This window comes from Hydra vulgaris, chromosome 04 (assembly GCF_038396675.1).
Source record: "Hydra vulgaris chromosome 04, alternate assembly HydraT2T_AEP".
NCBI lineage: Eukaryota > Metazoa > Cnidaria > Hydrozoa > Anthoathecata > Hydridae > Hydra > Hydra vulgaris.
In genome coordinates this window covers 17,042,501-17,059,801 of record NC_088923.1, presented here as the reverse complement: position 1 = coordinate 17,059,801, position 17,301 = coordinate 17,042,501, and the positions used below count along the sequence as shown (strand labels likewise).

General features: G+C 23.6%; 1 protein-coding gene across 17 annotated transcripts in view; it reads left to right on the top strand.

The window, feature by feature from the left end:
- LOC100197752 (adhesive plaque matrix protein 2) overlaps positions 1-17,301 on the top strand; it is a 65,953-nt gene that overhangs the window by 26,563 nt on the left and 22,089 nt on the right. For 11 of the 17 annotated variants that reach the window (XM_065795629.1, XM_065795632.1, XM_065795636.1 and 8 more), the window contains 14 exons: positions 337-429; positions 2,309-2,416; positions 8,428-8,544; positions 8,802-8,912; positions 9,165-9,281; positions 9,413-9,523; positions 9,632-9,739; positions 10,306-10,443; positions 11,787-11,882; positions 14,149-14,283; positions 14,671-14,781; positions 15,979-16,089; positions 16,641-16,763; positions 16,840-16,971. In XM_065795629.1, coding sequence (XP_065651701.1) covers positions 337-429; positions 2,309-2,416; positions 8,428-8,544; positions 8,802-8,912; positions 9,165-9,281; positions 9,413-9,523; positions 9,632-9,739; positions 10,306-10,443; positions 11,787-11,882; positions 14,149-14,283; positions 14,671-14,781; positions 15,979-16,089; positions 16,641-16,763; positions 16,840-16,971 — 1,611 coding nt within the window. The remainder of the gene's footprint in view (positions 1-336; positions 430-2,308; positions 2,417-8,427; positions 8,545-8,801; positions 8,913-9,164; positions 9,282-9,412; positions 9,524-9,631; positions 9,740-10,305; positions 10,444-11,786; positions 11,883-14,148; positions 14,284-14,670; positions 14,782-15,978; positions 16,090-16,640; positions 16,764-16,839; positions 16,972-17,301) is intronic. The other 6 variants (XM_065795639.1, XM_065795638.1, XM_065795635.1 and 3 more) reach the window with 1 other exon arrangement.

Below are 17,301 nucleotides of genomic sequence, written 5' to 3'. Positions count from 1 at the left end.
AAAAATCATTCATATATGGAATCATGATCCTCAAATGCATAAGACAATAAAGTCTTGTATTAATAGCATGCCACACACAGTTAAAGCTGTACGGCTAATGACGCTTAACAATGGCTAATGGTGGCTTAACAAAATATTACCATTTGATTGCATTAATTTTGATTTATTTTCAAGAGTTAAGAAATACATATTTTTTTCTAAAATTATGTTTTATTTGTAGTAAAAAACAGATAATAATGTGGATAATAAAAAAAGTATAGACTGTATCTAGTAAACACAAATAAGCACATATATATGCATACACACATATATGAAAAAAAAAAAAATTTAATTTAGATTTTGGATCAATTTATTCTAATTCAAATGTTGACTCATCACTTCCTATTATTCACCATCATCACTTTAATGAACCAGAACAGATTGAACATAGTAAGTTTTTTAAAAAATTTAAAATTTTTATTATTTTATGAATAAAAATATATATATATATATATATATACATATGTATAAATATATACATTTATATATATGTATATATATGATATATATATATGTATATATATATATATATATATATATAAATATATATATATATATATATATATATATATATATATATATATACACATATGTATAAATATATACATTTATATATATGTATATATATGATATATATATGTATATATATATATATATATATATATATATATATATATATATATATATATAAATATATATATATATATAAATATATATATATATATATATATATATATATATATATATATATATATATATATATATATATATATATATATATATATATATATATATATATATATATATATATATATATATATATATATATATATATATATATATATATATAAATATATATATATATATATATATATATATATATATATATATATATGAAGACCTCAGTGGAAAAACCGGCGTTGTCACATTTAAAAAGTATTAAGAATGTATTTGTTGATCATTAATAAATGGGTTTATTTAAAGCAAAGAAAAAAAAATTTTTGCATAAAAAATTACAAAATGTTTTGTTTTTGAATAAATTTTAAATAAAATAATTTTAATACAAATTTTTTTAAATTGCTTAGTTTAATTTACTTTAAATAAAGACTTTTATTAATGATCAATAAATACTTTCTCTATACTTTTTAAATGTGACAACGCCGGTTTCCACTGAGGTCTTCATATATATATATATATATATATATATATATATATATATATATATATATATATATATATATATATATATATATATATATATATATATATATATATATACATATATATATATATATATATATATATATATATATATATATATATATATATATATATATATATGTATATATGTATATATATATATATATATATATATATATATATATATATATATATATATATATATATATATATATATATATATATATATATATATATATATATATATATATATATATATATATGTATATGTATATAAACTTGAAATATGATATTTAACCAAATAAATTCAAAAATAGTCAGAACAGTGAAACAAATAGAAAATCCAGTAAATCTTTTTTCTCAAAGTGTTTTTATTAAAAGCAATATAATTATCAAAAAAATAACTAATACAAAATATTTTTTATATATTAAAACTATTAGCTCTCGAGACCTTTCAAATAATCATCAGTAGTGCTGTTTTTAGTATTATTGCAAGATATCTATCTAAACAAAAACAGCACTACTGATGATTATTTGAAAGGTCTCTAGTGCTAATAGTTTTAATGTATAAAAAAATATTTTGTATTAGTAATTTTTTTTGGTAATTATATTGTTTTTAATAAAAACATTTTGATAAAAAAGATTTACTGGATTTTCTATTTGTTTCACTGTCCTGACTATTTTTAAATTTATATATATATATATATATATATATATATATATATATATATATATATATATAAATTTTTAGAAACTAGAAATAAATAAAATTAATGGTATAAAATGTAAGTTCTGTTCTTTTGAGAAAACATTTTTATACAAGTCTTTTATTACAAATTTTGTTACTCTTTTTTCACATATTAATTCTAATATTTTACATATTTTTACTTATTTTACAGTTTTATTACATGTCAATCTCTCTTAATTTGTTACATCTGACTTTAATATTTACAAGTCTATATTATTATGTAAATATCACTTGATTATGTTTATATATTATTTTTTTGTTTTTGTTTGGCTATAGTAATTTATAGATGTTATAAATTTTCATAATTTTATTATATTTTAGGTGAGTTTCATGAATATCCTTGCCTCAATGGTGGAGTGTACTACAATACAGGGGAGAAAGGATATCAATGCACATGCATTGAGGGATTCACAGGGGCTCATTGTCAAGGTATTATTTAGTTAATTATCCAATTTCTCAAAAATGGTTCACAACTATGTTCAGATAAAGGTTTTCAGATTTAATAACTACCACTTTTCAGAAAAAAAATTATTTTTTAATTTTTAACTTTTTTTTTGTTTAAGATGAGCTTTCTAAATTGTCAAAATTTAGAAGTGAAAAGGCTGCACTTCAAAATTTAGTTTTTACAAACTTCGACATATTTGGTAACGCACTCACAGTTAAGACAAGTAAAATTGTTGTATTTATCTAAAAAATGTGTGTATTTATAAAAAAAGTAAACTTTATGGTTTTATTAATGCAGGTCAGGTATTAATCAGAACGTAATGCAATTTTATTGTTTAAAAAAAAAAAGTGTTCAAAAGTAGTGTTTAAAAATAAGAATTTCTTAGAAGTAATAGTATATTTTAAACAGATAAAACAAATTTTTCAGACAAATTGAAAACTGTATACATCTTGAGCAATTTCTTTTTTTAACTTTTTCATATCATCTGTAATGCAATTTTTGGTATTATCTGTAATGTATTTTTTCATACCCTAGCCAGCACACTTTTGTTGGGCCAATATTGGGCAAATATTTGGGTGTGCAAATTGAGCCATTTGTGGGCAATTATTAGCAAATGCCTCAGAATCATCACTCCAATATTAGGACAAGATTTGTTTTGATTGGCTAATCATGGCACAACATTGGCCATTAAAGGCCCAATATAGGCTAATACTGGCCCATTATAGTCCAAGTATTTTCTAACACTAGCCCAACATTGGCCATTACAGGCCCAATTTCAGTTCCTAGCAACCAATATTAGCCTTTGCTGGCAATTTAAAACCATCAGTTAACACCCAACCTATATAGGATCATCACAGACCCTATATAGGTCAAACACTGTTTACCACTGGGCAATATCTGCCCAACACAGATTAATAATTGTCCAATATTGGCCAATATGAGCCTAATATTGGCTCTTCCTGGCACTATATTGACCTTTGTATATTTGTGCCACATTTTTTTTTAGCAACAAGAGCTTACGTATGTCACTGTCGTGTTTACAAGTTTTGTAATTCATAGAACAACAACTAAATTTCTTTTCAAATAGTCTTTTTAAAATAAAATCTAATGTCAATTTGTTTTGAACAAAATATGAAACCCAGTCATAAGTCATATACTAAAAAAAATATGAAATGTGTCTTTGTTAACAATTCTTCAGAAAATCTAGTGAATAGATTCACATTCTTATTCTACAACTACTTTTCAATAACACATTCTTATTCTACAACTACTTGTTGTAGCTGTAGTTGATGTAGTTGTAAACTTATTCTAAATTTGAAACATAAGTGATAATTTATATTGATCTATATTCTCAATCAGCTTCTAATTGAAAAATAAACAATATAAACAAGTGAATAAACAGTCTGATTCAAAAGAACACTTTATTAAATTTGATATAAGTATTTATTATGAAAAAGAAAAATTAAATGTCTTCTGCAGTACTTTCTAATCTTCTAAGCCTCTCCTCACCAATTTTTTGAGGCCATCCCTATTAATTGAACCTGACAGCCATTTTGACAGGATCTTGTCCAGTTGACTAATCATAGCTGTGAGATTTTTCTTACTGCATCTACACAAACAAATACCAAGAATAAATAGAGGTGAACAGAAAATAAAAAAAATGAAAATATCTATTAAAATGAAGTTTAAATTAAAATCCACCACCACTAAACAAGATGTAAACACAGGTGTCAGTTTAAAATAAAAATTATCATGACACTTTCATATTAACACCAGATTAAAACCCTTATGTGCAGTTTTATTTAAAAAAGTTGTTTTAAATTTAATCACTAAACAGTATACATATAATACTGATCCGTTTTTATTTAACATGCTTTGCATTTTTTTTAATCAAAAGAAAATTTACATATGTATTGCTTCTATCCAGTATCCAAATATTATAATTTAAATACTGGATAGAATTTATAGATTAAATTTTAATTCATCAACATTTTAATAGAACAACATGGTTCCATTGACTAGATTAATTATATATATTCTCAAAATATTGTCTTAAAGGGATCTTAAACCTCCAAGAGATGTTTTGTTCATATTAGAGAGAATGATTAAAAAAAAGTGTTTGGCCTAAGTTTTTTTGATTAAAACAAAAGAATAAATGCATACCATGAAAAACTAACTTTTTTATTTTAGTCGAAGCTCGCCTTCTCTGTTTTGTTGTAGGCCAAAAAAACAGCATCATATATGCTGCAATCTACAGACTTGATAATTTATTCAAGCACGTTTTATTCGTGAGCGTTTTAGTACATTACATCATTGATTTTTTTTGTTTGTTTACATAATTGATCTTTTACACAAACAAAAAAAATTAATGATCGCATGTACTGAAACTCTTAGGAAAAATAACATTGATATAAGCAAAGTTCTATGAGTTGTTCTGTTTCAGGTATATTTAGTTTTATTAAGTTTTTATATGATTAACTGGTATTAAACTGTTTTAAAAGTATAAGAGTGGCTTTTTTAAATGGAATTGATGAGTACAGATTTACAACATCAAATGACACCTGAATCTCATTTTCGGAATTATATTCCAATTCTATGCTTTTTTAATAAAGTTAAAAGAGTTTTTTAGTTGTGTGGGATTTTCACTTAAGACTGGTTGTATTATCTTAACTAATAATTCTGATATTCTGTAGTTTGGTGTGCCAATAGTAGAAATAATTGTTCTCATGCGGTATGATTTTTCAGGTTTATGAGCTTTGATTACTCCATACATACTAGGTGGGATAACAATACAACCAGTCTTAAATGAAAATCCCACAGGTCTTAAAAAATGATTATTTAAAAGGTTAAGATAAAGTTGTTATAAAATATTTTTTAAGTATTGATTTTACTTGGTAAAAGTTATTAAATATAATAAGTAAATAAAGTTTAAAAATAATAGTTTTTATTTAGCTTTGTTGTATATAACTTTGTGTTTTTAGGAGCAGGATTCTTACTTAAAGAGATCCCAAACCTCTGAGACATGTTGTGTTCATATTAAAGAGAATGACAAAAAAAAATTTTTAGGCTTAATTTTTTTGATTAAAATAAAAGAATAAATGCGTACCAAGTAAAACTGACTTTTTTTATTTTAGTCGAAGCTTGCGTTTTCCATTTTGTTGTAGGCCAAAAAGTCAGCATCATATAAGCTGCAATCTACAGACTTGATAATTTATTCAAGCACGTTTTATTCCTAAGAGTTTCAGTACATGACGTCATTAAATTTTTTGTTTGTGTAAAAGATCAATTGTGAAAACAAACAAAAAAATCAATTGCGTCATGTACTAAAATTCTTACAAATAAAATGCGCTTGAATAAATTATCAAGTCCTATATCAATGTTATTTTCATTGGAGCAATGAGGTTCACGCCATAGAAAATTAGACCCAATCAGGACTCTTTCATGGTGGTTCTTGCTGAACCTTTTCTACAATTCCATGAAAACAATGCAATTAAAATAGCATTGACAATAAATCCTGCACTTAATCTAAAATTATTTTTACGATACATTGACGATAGTGATGCAAGATTTCCAAACATCAAACAAGCAAAACAATTCTAAGACATTTTAAATCAACAACATCCTGCTATACAATACACAATTGAAATTGAAAACGAGGCAAAACCCCCTAACTTTCTTGATATAACCATTATAAATAACGCAATAGGAAAATATGAGTAAAAGTGTATTGAAAAGAGACAATCACTAGCATTCAGCATAAACCGCATTCAAATCACAATCTGAATATTTTAACCATTGTATTTAAAGGGTTTCTCCACAGAGTTTACTCCATCTGTAGTAAACCTCATTTGAAAAACGAAATAAGTTTTTTACCTGATGTGTTTATTGTAAATGGGTATGATGAAAAACATTTGAGAAATATTACACGCCAATATCATTAAAAAAGACAGAATAAAAATATATTTCCATCAGAATGCAATAATTTTCTTGTAGTGTCTTTACCATGATTGCCAGGTCTTTCACCAAAGCTTCTAAAAATAATCCAAAAGGCAGGATACACAGCCACCCTGGAACCTATATAATAAAATGTGACTGTTCCAAAGTTTACATAGGTGAAACAAAAATGCAGGTAAATACGTGGGTGCATCAACATCAGAGGAGCATTGACAAAAAGAAACCTTATCAATCTGCATTAGCATTTCATAAAACCTTTTGCAAAGAAGATATTATTTGGGAAGAAACAAGAACATTAAAGGAAGAAAATAAAAAGTTTGAAAAAAAAATAGGAGGTGCACTAGAAATGCAAAAAAATATGTGCTCTGCGCAAAATAGCGGGGTTAATCTTGATATAGGCTAATATGTAAAAACTATGTTTTGGATGCCATTTTTTAAATTTTTAACAAAAGAAGCCATTAAACCGTGAACATCAATATTAACATGTTTATATATATACATATATAAACATATATATATATATATATATATATATATATATATATATATATATATATATATATATATATATATATATATATATATATATATATATATATATATATATATATACATATATATATATATATATATATATATATATATATATATATATATATATATATATATATATATACATATATATCCATATATATATATATATATTAGGGTGGTCCTAAAAACAACTTTTTTGAAAAAAATCTGCTCCCACCCCTTAAATGTGTTCTATATAATACGAAAACACTAGGTTTAAATTTTTTTTGAAAAAAACATATTTATAGAGGTCCCCCAAGACCCTTTAATATTTAACGGGTCCCTAATATTTTCAAAAAAAAAGTTTCTCAAAAATAGGTCAACCTGGTACTCAAATGAAGCGCAATTATATAAAAATTTCAAAAATAATATTCATTTTGAAAAATAAATTTGAAGTTTAAACTTATTTATCACAATTATCATGAAAAATTCACTTATTTCATTTTTTGCTAAAAAACAAGATTTTTACGTAGAAAAACCTAAAATAACTATATTATTTCAAAATGAATGTTATTTTTGAAATTTTTATATAATTTCGCTTCATTTGAGTACCAGGTTGACCTATTTTCGAGAAACTTTTTTTTTGAAAATATTAGGGACCCGTTAAATATTAAAGGGTCTTGGGGGACCTCTATAAATATGTTTTTTTCAAAAAAAATTTAAACCTAGTGTTTTAGTATTATATAGAACACATTTAAGGGGTGGGAGCAGATTTTTTTCAAAAAAGTTGTTTTTAGGACCACCCTAATATATATATATATATATATATATAAATATATATATATATATATATATATATATATATATATATATATATATATATATATATATATATACATACATATATATACATATATATATACATATATATATATATATATATATTTACATATATATATATATATATATTTACATATATATATATATATATATATATATATATATATATATATATATATATATATATATATATATATATATATATATATATATATATATATATACATGTACACATAAACATACATACATGTATAAATCAAAAATATTGTCTAAAAGGAATATTTAAGAAAAATTTTTTTTGGGATTTTACAAAAAAAAGAAAGTAGTTTTATGAAATAATTACATTTTGTGTAAGTTGTTTAATGTTTTTATATCAAAACTTGTGTAAACAATACCTTAACACAATTTATTGTTTGCATATTTTAACTGAGATAAAATACAGCATCAATATCAAAACTATTGTATTTCTCATAATATAACTAGTTCTGTCTCAACATTAATTATTAGCAGAGTAATAATTGATAATTTTGATTGTATAGTAGTAAATAATACTTCAGTTGACTTCATCTTCTTTTTTTAGGTTTATAAATTTTAAGATAAAATTATATAGAAATCCTCTAAGCATTTAAAAAATATGTTTAAAAAGTTTAAAAATCTTAAAAACAACTTTTTTCACTTTTTGTTTCAGAAGTAAATCACTGTCATCCTCAACCATGTCTTAATAATGGTGTATGTCATCCTGTTGATTACAATCCTTTTTTTATTTGTCAATGTAAAGTTGGTTTCATTGGAATAAAATGCAATGGTGAGTTTAACATTTTATAATTTTAATGTAAAGTAAACTTTAACCAAAAATAAAAATCAATATGATTTATCTTGATAAGCATTTATTTGTATATTTTTGTATGTTTTGTATTTTTTTTTTATTAGAAATTAAAGTTATTTAGAATTATTTATGTTTTGTAGTAAATTTTTTAGAGTTTGTAATAAATATCTTTTTTTTTTCCTATTACATTCCACTTTTTAAAGATTTTTTTAATGTACTATTTTCTTTAAATTAAGAAACAAATCCTTGTTATCCAAATCCTTGTAAAAACAATGGAGTATGCTCCCATAATGGCACTGATGTTACATGTGTCTGTTCTCCAAAGTTTACTGGGGCATTTTGTGAAAGTAATATATATTTTTAATATTAATAATGTTTAAATCATTAAAAGATTAGCTTTTATACATTTGAAAAATTATTATTATTGTAGTAAAATTGTTTTTTCAGTTAAATAAAGTAACAAAATTTTTTTAATCTGCTATTATATATATATATATATATATATATATATATATATATATATATATATATATATATATATATATATATATTTTTTACTTTAACTATGTAAAATTATATAAAACTACACTTTTAATAAGAGTCAAAATCTTGCCTTGTTAATCCATGTCAAAATGGGGGAGTGTGCATAGAGTTAGAGGGAGATGGAAAGTTCCAATGTCATTGCCAACAAAATTGGAAAGGTCCTCTATGTGCAGGTTTTGCTTTTTTTTAGTTCAATAATTTTTAATTTTTTGTGTACAAAATATTGTATTCTTTTGTGTTGTACTGCTTGTATCTACAAAATGTTATGCTAATTAGGTATGGTTTCATTTTTTAAAATATATAGATTTTGACCACTGTTATAAAAATCCCTGTGAAAATGGAGGCATTTGTTTGGAAGGCTTTAATAATTTTTCTTGTAAATGTTTAAATGGTTTTAGTGGAGTTACATGTCAAGGTAAAAACTTTTGTTTCAATGAAACAACACTAAGTTTTTTGTTTTGCTAAAATTAGTTATAATTGTGTATATTAAAGTTCTTTAAACTTAATTTAAATCATTTTTTAGACCATGTTTGTTCCCCAAATCCTTGTTTAAATGGTGGTACTTGCTTAGAAAATGGAGATAAGTTTAAGTGCATTTGTCCTAAATGGGCTTCTGGTGAACTTTGTGAAGGTTTTTTGTTTTGATTTTTTTTTAATTTTCATACTATATATCTTTTGGCATGCACATGATAAAATCTTGGATATAATAGTTGCATATAAATATTGGTATGAACCAACCATTCATTGTCTTTAATAATGCCTAAAGAATTACTAAAGCAGCATTTTAAATGTAAAAATTTTATAATTTTTATGTAAAAAATTTTAAAGTAAATAATTTATAACAAAAAAAAGGAGCTGTTGTTGATTTTCAATCAAAATCTTGTTAAGGTTGTTATAAGTCAACACTTAAGTTAACACAATCGTTAAACTTGATAAAAATTTTATTTGATAAGAACTTAAATTGAATAAATAGAGTTAAACAGAATTTTTAAAGTTATTTATACTTTATATTATATCACAATCCTAAAAGAAAAATCAATGGAAAAAATTACTCCAAGTTGTAAATCGGAACTTTAAAGTGTAAATTGCAATCTTAACAAAAGTTGCAATCTTATGAGTTGGAGTTAAAAGCTGAATAATTTTAAAAATGAATTGAAAAAATGTATAATTTCTTTATTTTGTATGATAATAATTTAGAAAACAAACCTTGCTTAATCAATCCTTGTTTAAATGATGGGAAATGTATTGATGGAAGTTCAGGGTTTCAATGGTCATTTGCTCCACTCCAGTATTACTGTCTTTGTAAACCACCTTACAAAGGAATTCATTGTGAACGTAAGTTTTCTTTTTTAAAAAAAAGGTTTTTATTATATTTTATTTTTTAAGTAATGTTATTTTGTTACTCCATAGAATTGTTTATGTGTAATAAAAATATAAACAGTATGTTATCTTTATTTATTACATTTAATTAATATATTAGATTTATTAAATGCATAAGTACATTAGAGTTTTGTATTTCCAATTAAAAAGATTTAGGTCTTTTTATTTTTTATCAATTATTTACTTAATGTTGCAACTTTTAAAAGTAAAATATAAATATAAAAACATTAATCATTTTTTAACGAATTGGTATTTGTTTAAAAAAAGAAATTTATTTTTTAAAAGTTAAAAAATAAATTGTAAATAATGTTGTACTAATACCAATAAATCTTATATACATAAGAATACAAAAAAAAGATATGAAATATACAGAAAATATATCATAATATACAAGTATTAATATTTATTACTCTGATACTTTATGTTTTTTGTATTGTATATTTTTTAATTCTTATACTTTTAATAGTGTTCCAGCTAGAATCACAGCCCCCCTGCTGTGCTCAGCTCCTCTGCTGTGCTGTAGGAATGGGGTATTACAGGGGTATTACAATAACCCTACTGTGCTGTAGGAATGGGGTATTACAATAACCCTAAAGATTTGTTTTTTACGTGTTTTTACCTCAAAAAATTTTTAAGGTAAAAACACGTAAAAAAATTTAAAGGTAAAAACACATGAAAAATATTTGACTTATTCTTTTTTACAATTTTTTAATAAATGTTGTTGATGCTCTTCTAAAAAACTTGAATTGTTGTAAGCATAACTAATATAATAATTTCTCATTACTGCGTTTTTAGATTTTAAATTTTTCACACAAATTGTTTCTGTTTATTCTATTTATAAATACATCTTTTAACTAATTTTAAGTTACTTTGTTTTGATTATTTTTTGTCATGTTTTGAAAATATATTTATATACGAGCTGGCTATTTAAAAAATTTGCATAAGTGACTTTGCATAGAAGTATTTTTTGAAAAATCTTTAAAATATAATATAAAAAACAAATAGCTTAATGTAAGTTGGAAAAAAACTTACTGAAAGGTTTATTTTTTTTTGTTCTTTGCATTAGTTTTTTTTTTAATGTTTTTTTTATCAGTATTACTGCTGCTCCCACAATTTCTCACAGGAAATTAAAAATAAGTTAATAAAAAACTCTTTCAGACTTAAATTTTGCTAAATAATATTATTGCTTTAACATAACGAGTTTTCATTTACTAAATAAATTATTATACTTTATTAATCTTAACTTTACTCTATAAGTTTAAAATTTAGATAAAAATTAGAAAAGATTTTCTTTATAGGCCATGGTTGCAAACACTGTGACAAGAATGCGCATTGTGTTGTTGATCATTGTGTATGTAATCCAGGTTATGAAGGAAATGGTTTTATATGCCACAGTATAAATTTTGTTCATTTTTTTGTTTTTTACTTTATATTTTTTATTTGCGGCATGCCTTTTAAATTGTATGTAGCCTGAATTTGTTTCTATTTGATGTCTATTAAGCTGATTAGATGATGATGATGAGGAGGAGGAGGAGGAGGAGGAGGAGGAGGAGAAGGATAGAGATTTACTTTTTGTATTTTATTATCTTTAAACCTTAGAAAAACACTTTCTTTAAAAACACTATTTTTAATGTTATTTATCCTCAAGTTATAAACTGAATCAACTGTAGTTTTTAATTCAAAAATTTAATTTCGTTTAAACTTCAAAAAGGCTACTTGTTGTTTGTAAACCATGGTTTATAACTTTATTTAAATATATAATTTAAATATTATCTTTAAATTAAACATGTAATCTTAATCTGTAGTTAACTAATTTTGATCTTTACTAAATTAAATCTAAAATCTAAAATATAATATAAACTAATTGATATTGATCTCACTAAATCTAAAATCTAAAATAATAATGAAGCCTGTTAACAGTTATTTAAACCATGTTTGTAAACCATGGTTTATAACTTTATTGAAATATTCTCTTTAAATTAATTTAAACATATTATCTTAATCTGTAATTATTAACTAATTTTAGTCTTTAGTAACTAATTGACTAAATCTAAAATCTAAAATAATAATTAAAAATTAATTATAAATTAAGCTGTCAATAGTTATTTAAACCTCTAATGTTTACTTAACATCAGTTTTTCTCTATTTTTTTTTATTTTTTTTTTATTTGAGCTAACACAATTTATACTTTGTAAAGAAGTAGTGCATAACAAATAAAGTTAACTACATATATTTATGTATATTATATTTATTTATAATGTTATAATTATACATAACATTTTTTTGTAACAACTTAGCTCAGTCATGTGAGCCTAGTTTAAAAAAAAATAAAAAACACCTTATCAAATATAAACCATAGACCGGTAATTGTTGTTTCCATTCTCCTTTTAATGTAAAACTAAATACTGTTTACTTTAAAATTTTTAGTCCATAAGCTAATGATTGGACTCAATAGATTTGTAAATGAACTTTATTTTAGCATAAACTAATGCAATTGCAATTCATGGTTTTAAATATGTTGTTGAACCTAGTTAAAATATGTACTTGAACCTAGTTTAAAGCTTATAAACCTAGTTTATCAAATAAAAAGTTATATAATCATCTTGTTTAAGAAAAAAGTTTGGAAAGCTATTTGTTGCAAGCGTTTTGATCTGCATATTTAATTTATTTTTTATCTATTTCTTTTTTATTTAATATGTTCAACATGGGTTTGGCTTTTAATTATTGTAGTTTGTTTTTTTATTACGAACAAGTGCTAACAATTTGGGCAATTGTTGTAAAATAATTTACGAGATTAAATCTGATTCTTTTAAATTTTTATTCAAATAAAAGAAACTTGTTGAAAGAAATCTCTTTAAACTTATTGTTTCCAATGCAATTGTTTCTACTGTTACAACATTGTAAATTAAAACAATTGTTTATAGTTGCAACAAAGTTTAATTGTAAAGTTTTTAATATTTAATATATGCTGTTTCCTTTATTTCTTTTTGATCATGTTTAAAATATTTTTGCAACATTTTTGTTATATTTTAACATTTAAAAATTTTTTAGATACAATAGTTTTTTGTTTTTTTTTAATTTTGTGTAAAGACTTTTATTTTATATTTAAACTCTTGAAAAATAAAAGAATAATTTATAAAAACTGTTAAACAAATAATAAACTACAAAACCAAGTCTACGAAAAAAAATATAGCGTATTAAGATAACAAATTGTTATTAGTTTTTTCTATAATGAAAGAAAAGATTGCTTCCCCATGCCAAACCCTCTCTCAATTTAGCGGCACTCCTTTGTGGCAGCAGGCTATAAGGTACTCGATATATGTACTAAAATTTTAAATTTATGCAATACACATGACTTTTAAACTATTAGATGTTGTTTTTATTTGATAATAGCAACAATGATAAGGATGACGATGATGATGATGATGATGATGATGATGATGATGATGATGATGATGATGATGATGATGATGATATTGAAGATGATCATGATCATGATCATGATGATAATGATGATGGTGATGATGATCATGATGATAATGATGATGTTGTGATGATGATTGTAATGATGATGATAATCATGATAATGATAATTATGATTATGATCGTCATGATGTTGATCATGATAATAATTTATTTCATAAAAAAGTTATTATTTAGAAAAAGAAAATATGTGTCATCCTAACCCATGCTTTAACAATGGACATTGTATGGAATCTCCTGCAAATTGCCAGGGTGACAATTGTGGATTTACTTGTGTATGCTTGCCACCATATCTTCCACCTTTGTGCAAAGGTTAATTTTTTAATAAATAATAATGAATAGATACATAAAAAAAAATTTAATTTAATTTTTATACACTGTTGAAGAGGTGTTCAAGAGGTGTTGAAGAGGAAGTCTTATAAAATTTCTGAAGAAACCTTAATAGTTTCTATAGAACTTGCTTTTTTTTAAATATAATATAGTTATTAAAATTGATAATTTGTGTTTTTTCAATAAAATATGATCATTAAAAAAAGAAAAAATTGTTAAATAAACACAATATAATTTTGATTGACTTTAATTGCTAAGTTAACACAATGTAATTTGTTATAACTACTTTTTTTGTTATACTTTTAAACTTACAAATATTATTACACTTTAAATTTTAAATTATCAGTTGATATTAAATACAATTTTCAGAAGCAAATCCCTGTGTTCCAAACCCTTGTGAAAATGGTGAATGTCAATCCATTGGAAATGGTGATGTGATGTGCAAATGCAATGAAGGTTTTAAAGGCAAACTCTGTGGAGGTTGTTATTTTTCTTTTTCTTTTTTTTTTTTTTAGTATACCTGAAATACAAAAAATTATCACTGTCATCCAAAACATAAACAGCCAAATAAAAAATTCTATTTTTTCGATACTTTTACTGAATACAGCATATTTTTTTTTTTTAAAAAAAACAAAAAGTTTATAACAATATTTCCAAAAAATGCATACTATGCCTACAAGAAGTATTTGAAATAACTACACATGCAAACCCAGAATGTTTATTAAACAAAAAATCAGAATTGATTTCTAAACACAGGCACAAAAATAAGTTTCTCCTAAAAAAACTATAAAAATAAGTGAGCTCAAATAATAGTTACATTATATCCATTGACTCAATGGGATTATTGATTGGTTTGTTTATTATTATACTCTTGAGGAAAAGATGACATGGATAATAATATTTCTCTTCTATAGAGACTTCAACAAGACAGCAACTAGAAACGCATGTCTAAATTTGTTTAACAAATTTGCTACAAATCAAATTGAAGTAATGAAGTGGCCAGCTCAATCACCTGATTTCAATATGATTCAAAATGTATAGCATCAAATTGAACTCTCTCTAAGGCACTAAGTACCCGTCAAAAAAGCTGATATAAAGCTATTAAAGCCATGCTGAAAAGATGTACCATAATCCAATATGCCATTAACTATAGATTTCAGTATTTGTTTTAAGTAGTTGTAAAACAGTTGATTTTTTTTCAGTTTGTTCATTTTCAGGTCCTTTCTTTCCTTATTACCAATTTGATTCTGTTTAAAGAGTATTATTTTTAGAAAAAATACTGTAATTATTAATTAAAGTTGAGAAAATATAAATATTTTTTGGTTGCTTTTGTTTTGAAGGATAGTTTATAATAAAATCATTTTTTCTTATGTTTGGTGATATGGTGAAGATGATGAAGATGACAATGATGATGATAATGATGATGATGATGATGATGATGATGATGATGATGATGATGATGATGATGATGATGATGATGATGATGATGATGATGATGATGATGATGATGATGATGATGATGATGATGATGATGATGATGATGATGATGATGATGATGATGATGATGATGATGATGATGATGATGATGATGATGATGATGATGATGATGATGATGATGATGATGAATTAGTTTTCAGAATAATTTTAGTTACATTTTTTATTTATTTTTATTTTCAGAAATTGATGCATGTTTCCCAAACCCTTGTCAACACAATGGTAAATGTCATTCTGTGAAAGGCATTGCATCATGCTCATGTGCAGGAATGTGGAAAACCCCATTTTGTAAAGGTTTGTAAAAGTATTTATATTATAAAACCAAGTAATAAATAATCAAACTACATGCTTAAAAATTAAAAAAATTAGAATTTTTTTGCAACAAATATTTATATTTATGTTTTAAAAACTGTTTATTGTTAATATCTGTTAAATGTGTACATCATATGTACTTTTGAAATTATAAATTACAGTTTTATTATAAATAGTTACCCTGAATCTTCAACTAAAGACATTTGAGCATGTGACATCTTCTTTTTAAAAATTTTTTAAAGTATTAAAGAAAAGAAAATACTAATGTTTTAAAAATATTGATAGTATTTGCTATTGCAATCATCAGGTGAAATAGGTACTTCACCTGATGATTGCAATAGCATATATTATATGTGTGTGTGTATAAATGTATGTATGTATGTATGTATGTATGTATGTATGTATGTATGTATGTATGTATGTATGTATATATATATATATATATATATATATATATATATATATTTATTTATTGCCAAAAGTGAAAATGATATTAGTCCGGTACTTAGATAAAAGTTTTGTCTTTCTTGCAGAATGTGGATGTCCAACACCTCATATACCTGGAATACCTGATATGTCTTGTAGTTTGAATGGGGCATGCTCTTGTCCAAATCAATGGATTCCAGATATGAGCAAAGGACTTTGCACAAAATCAGGTAAATTTAACAGACTATTTAAACTGTAACTATTTTGAAATTAATGCACTAATTTTTATTAAAGTATTTGTTTAAGCCCTTAGTTGTAATTCACGATGCTGCTCTTTACCGTGTGATAATGGAGGTACTTGTGTCGATCTACCTAATGGTCAATTTAAATGTTATTGTAAAACTGGCACGACGGGTGAAGTTTGTCAATTTAAAACAGGTTAAATGTTTTTCAAGGTTTTTTATAAATAAAAGTTTATGTTCATGTTCAAGCTATAATTTAATTTGTGTAAAATATTTTGGTAAAATTCGATTTTTAAAGGGTAGAAGGTATGATTAGAATTTGAATAAAAAATACTTAATGTTCTTATATATTTATATATTTTATTTTTTAAATAAACTATAAGAACTCCTTTTGAGATTCAGGACTTGTTTTTAAATTTTTTTAAAAAGTTAGTGTTACTTTATAATATAAAATGAAAATGGGGGTCTAAAAAAAATTGAAAACAAGTATTTTAAGACACTTAAATATTTACTTTAGGTTGTCATT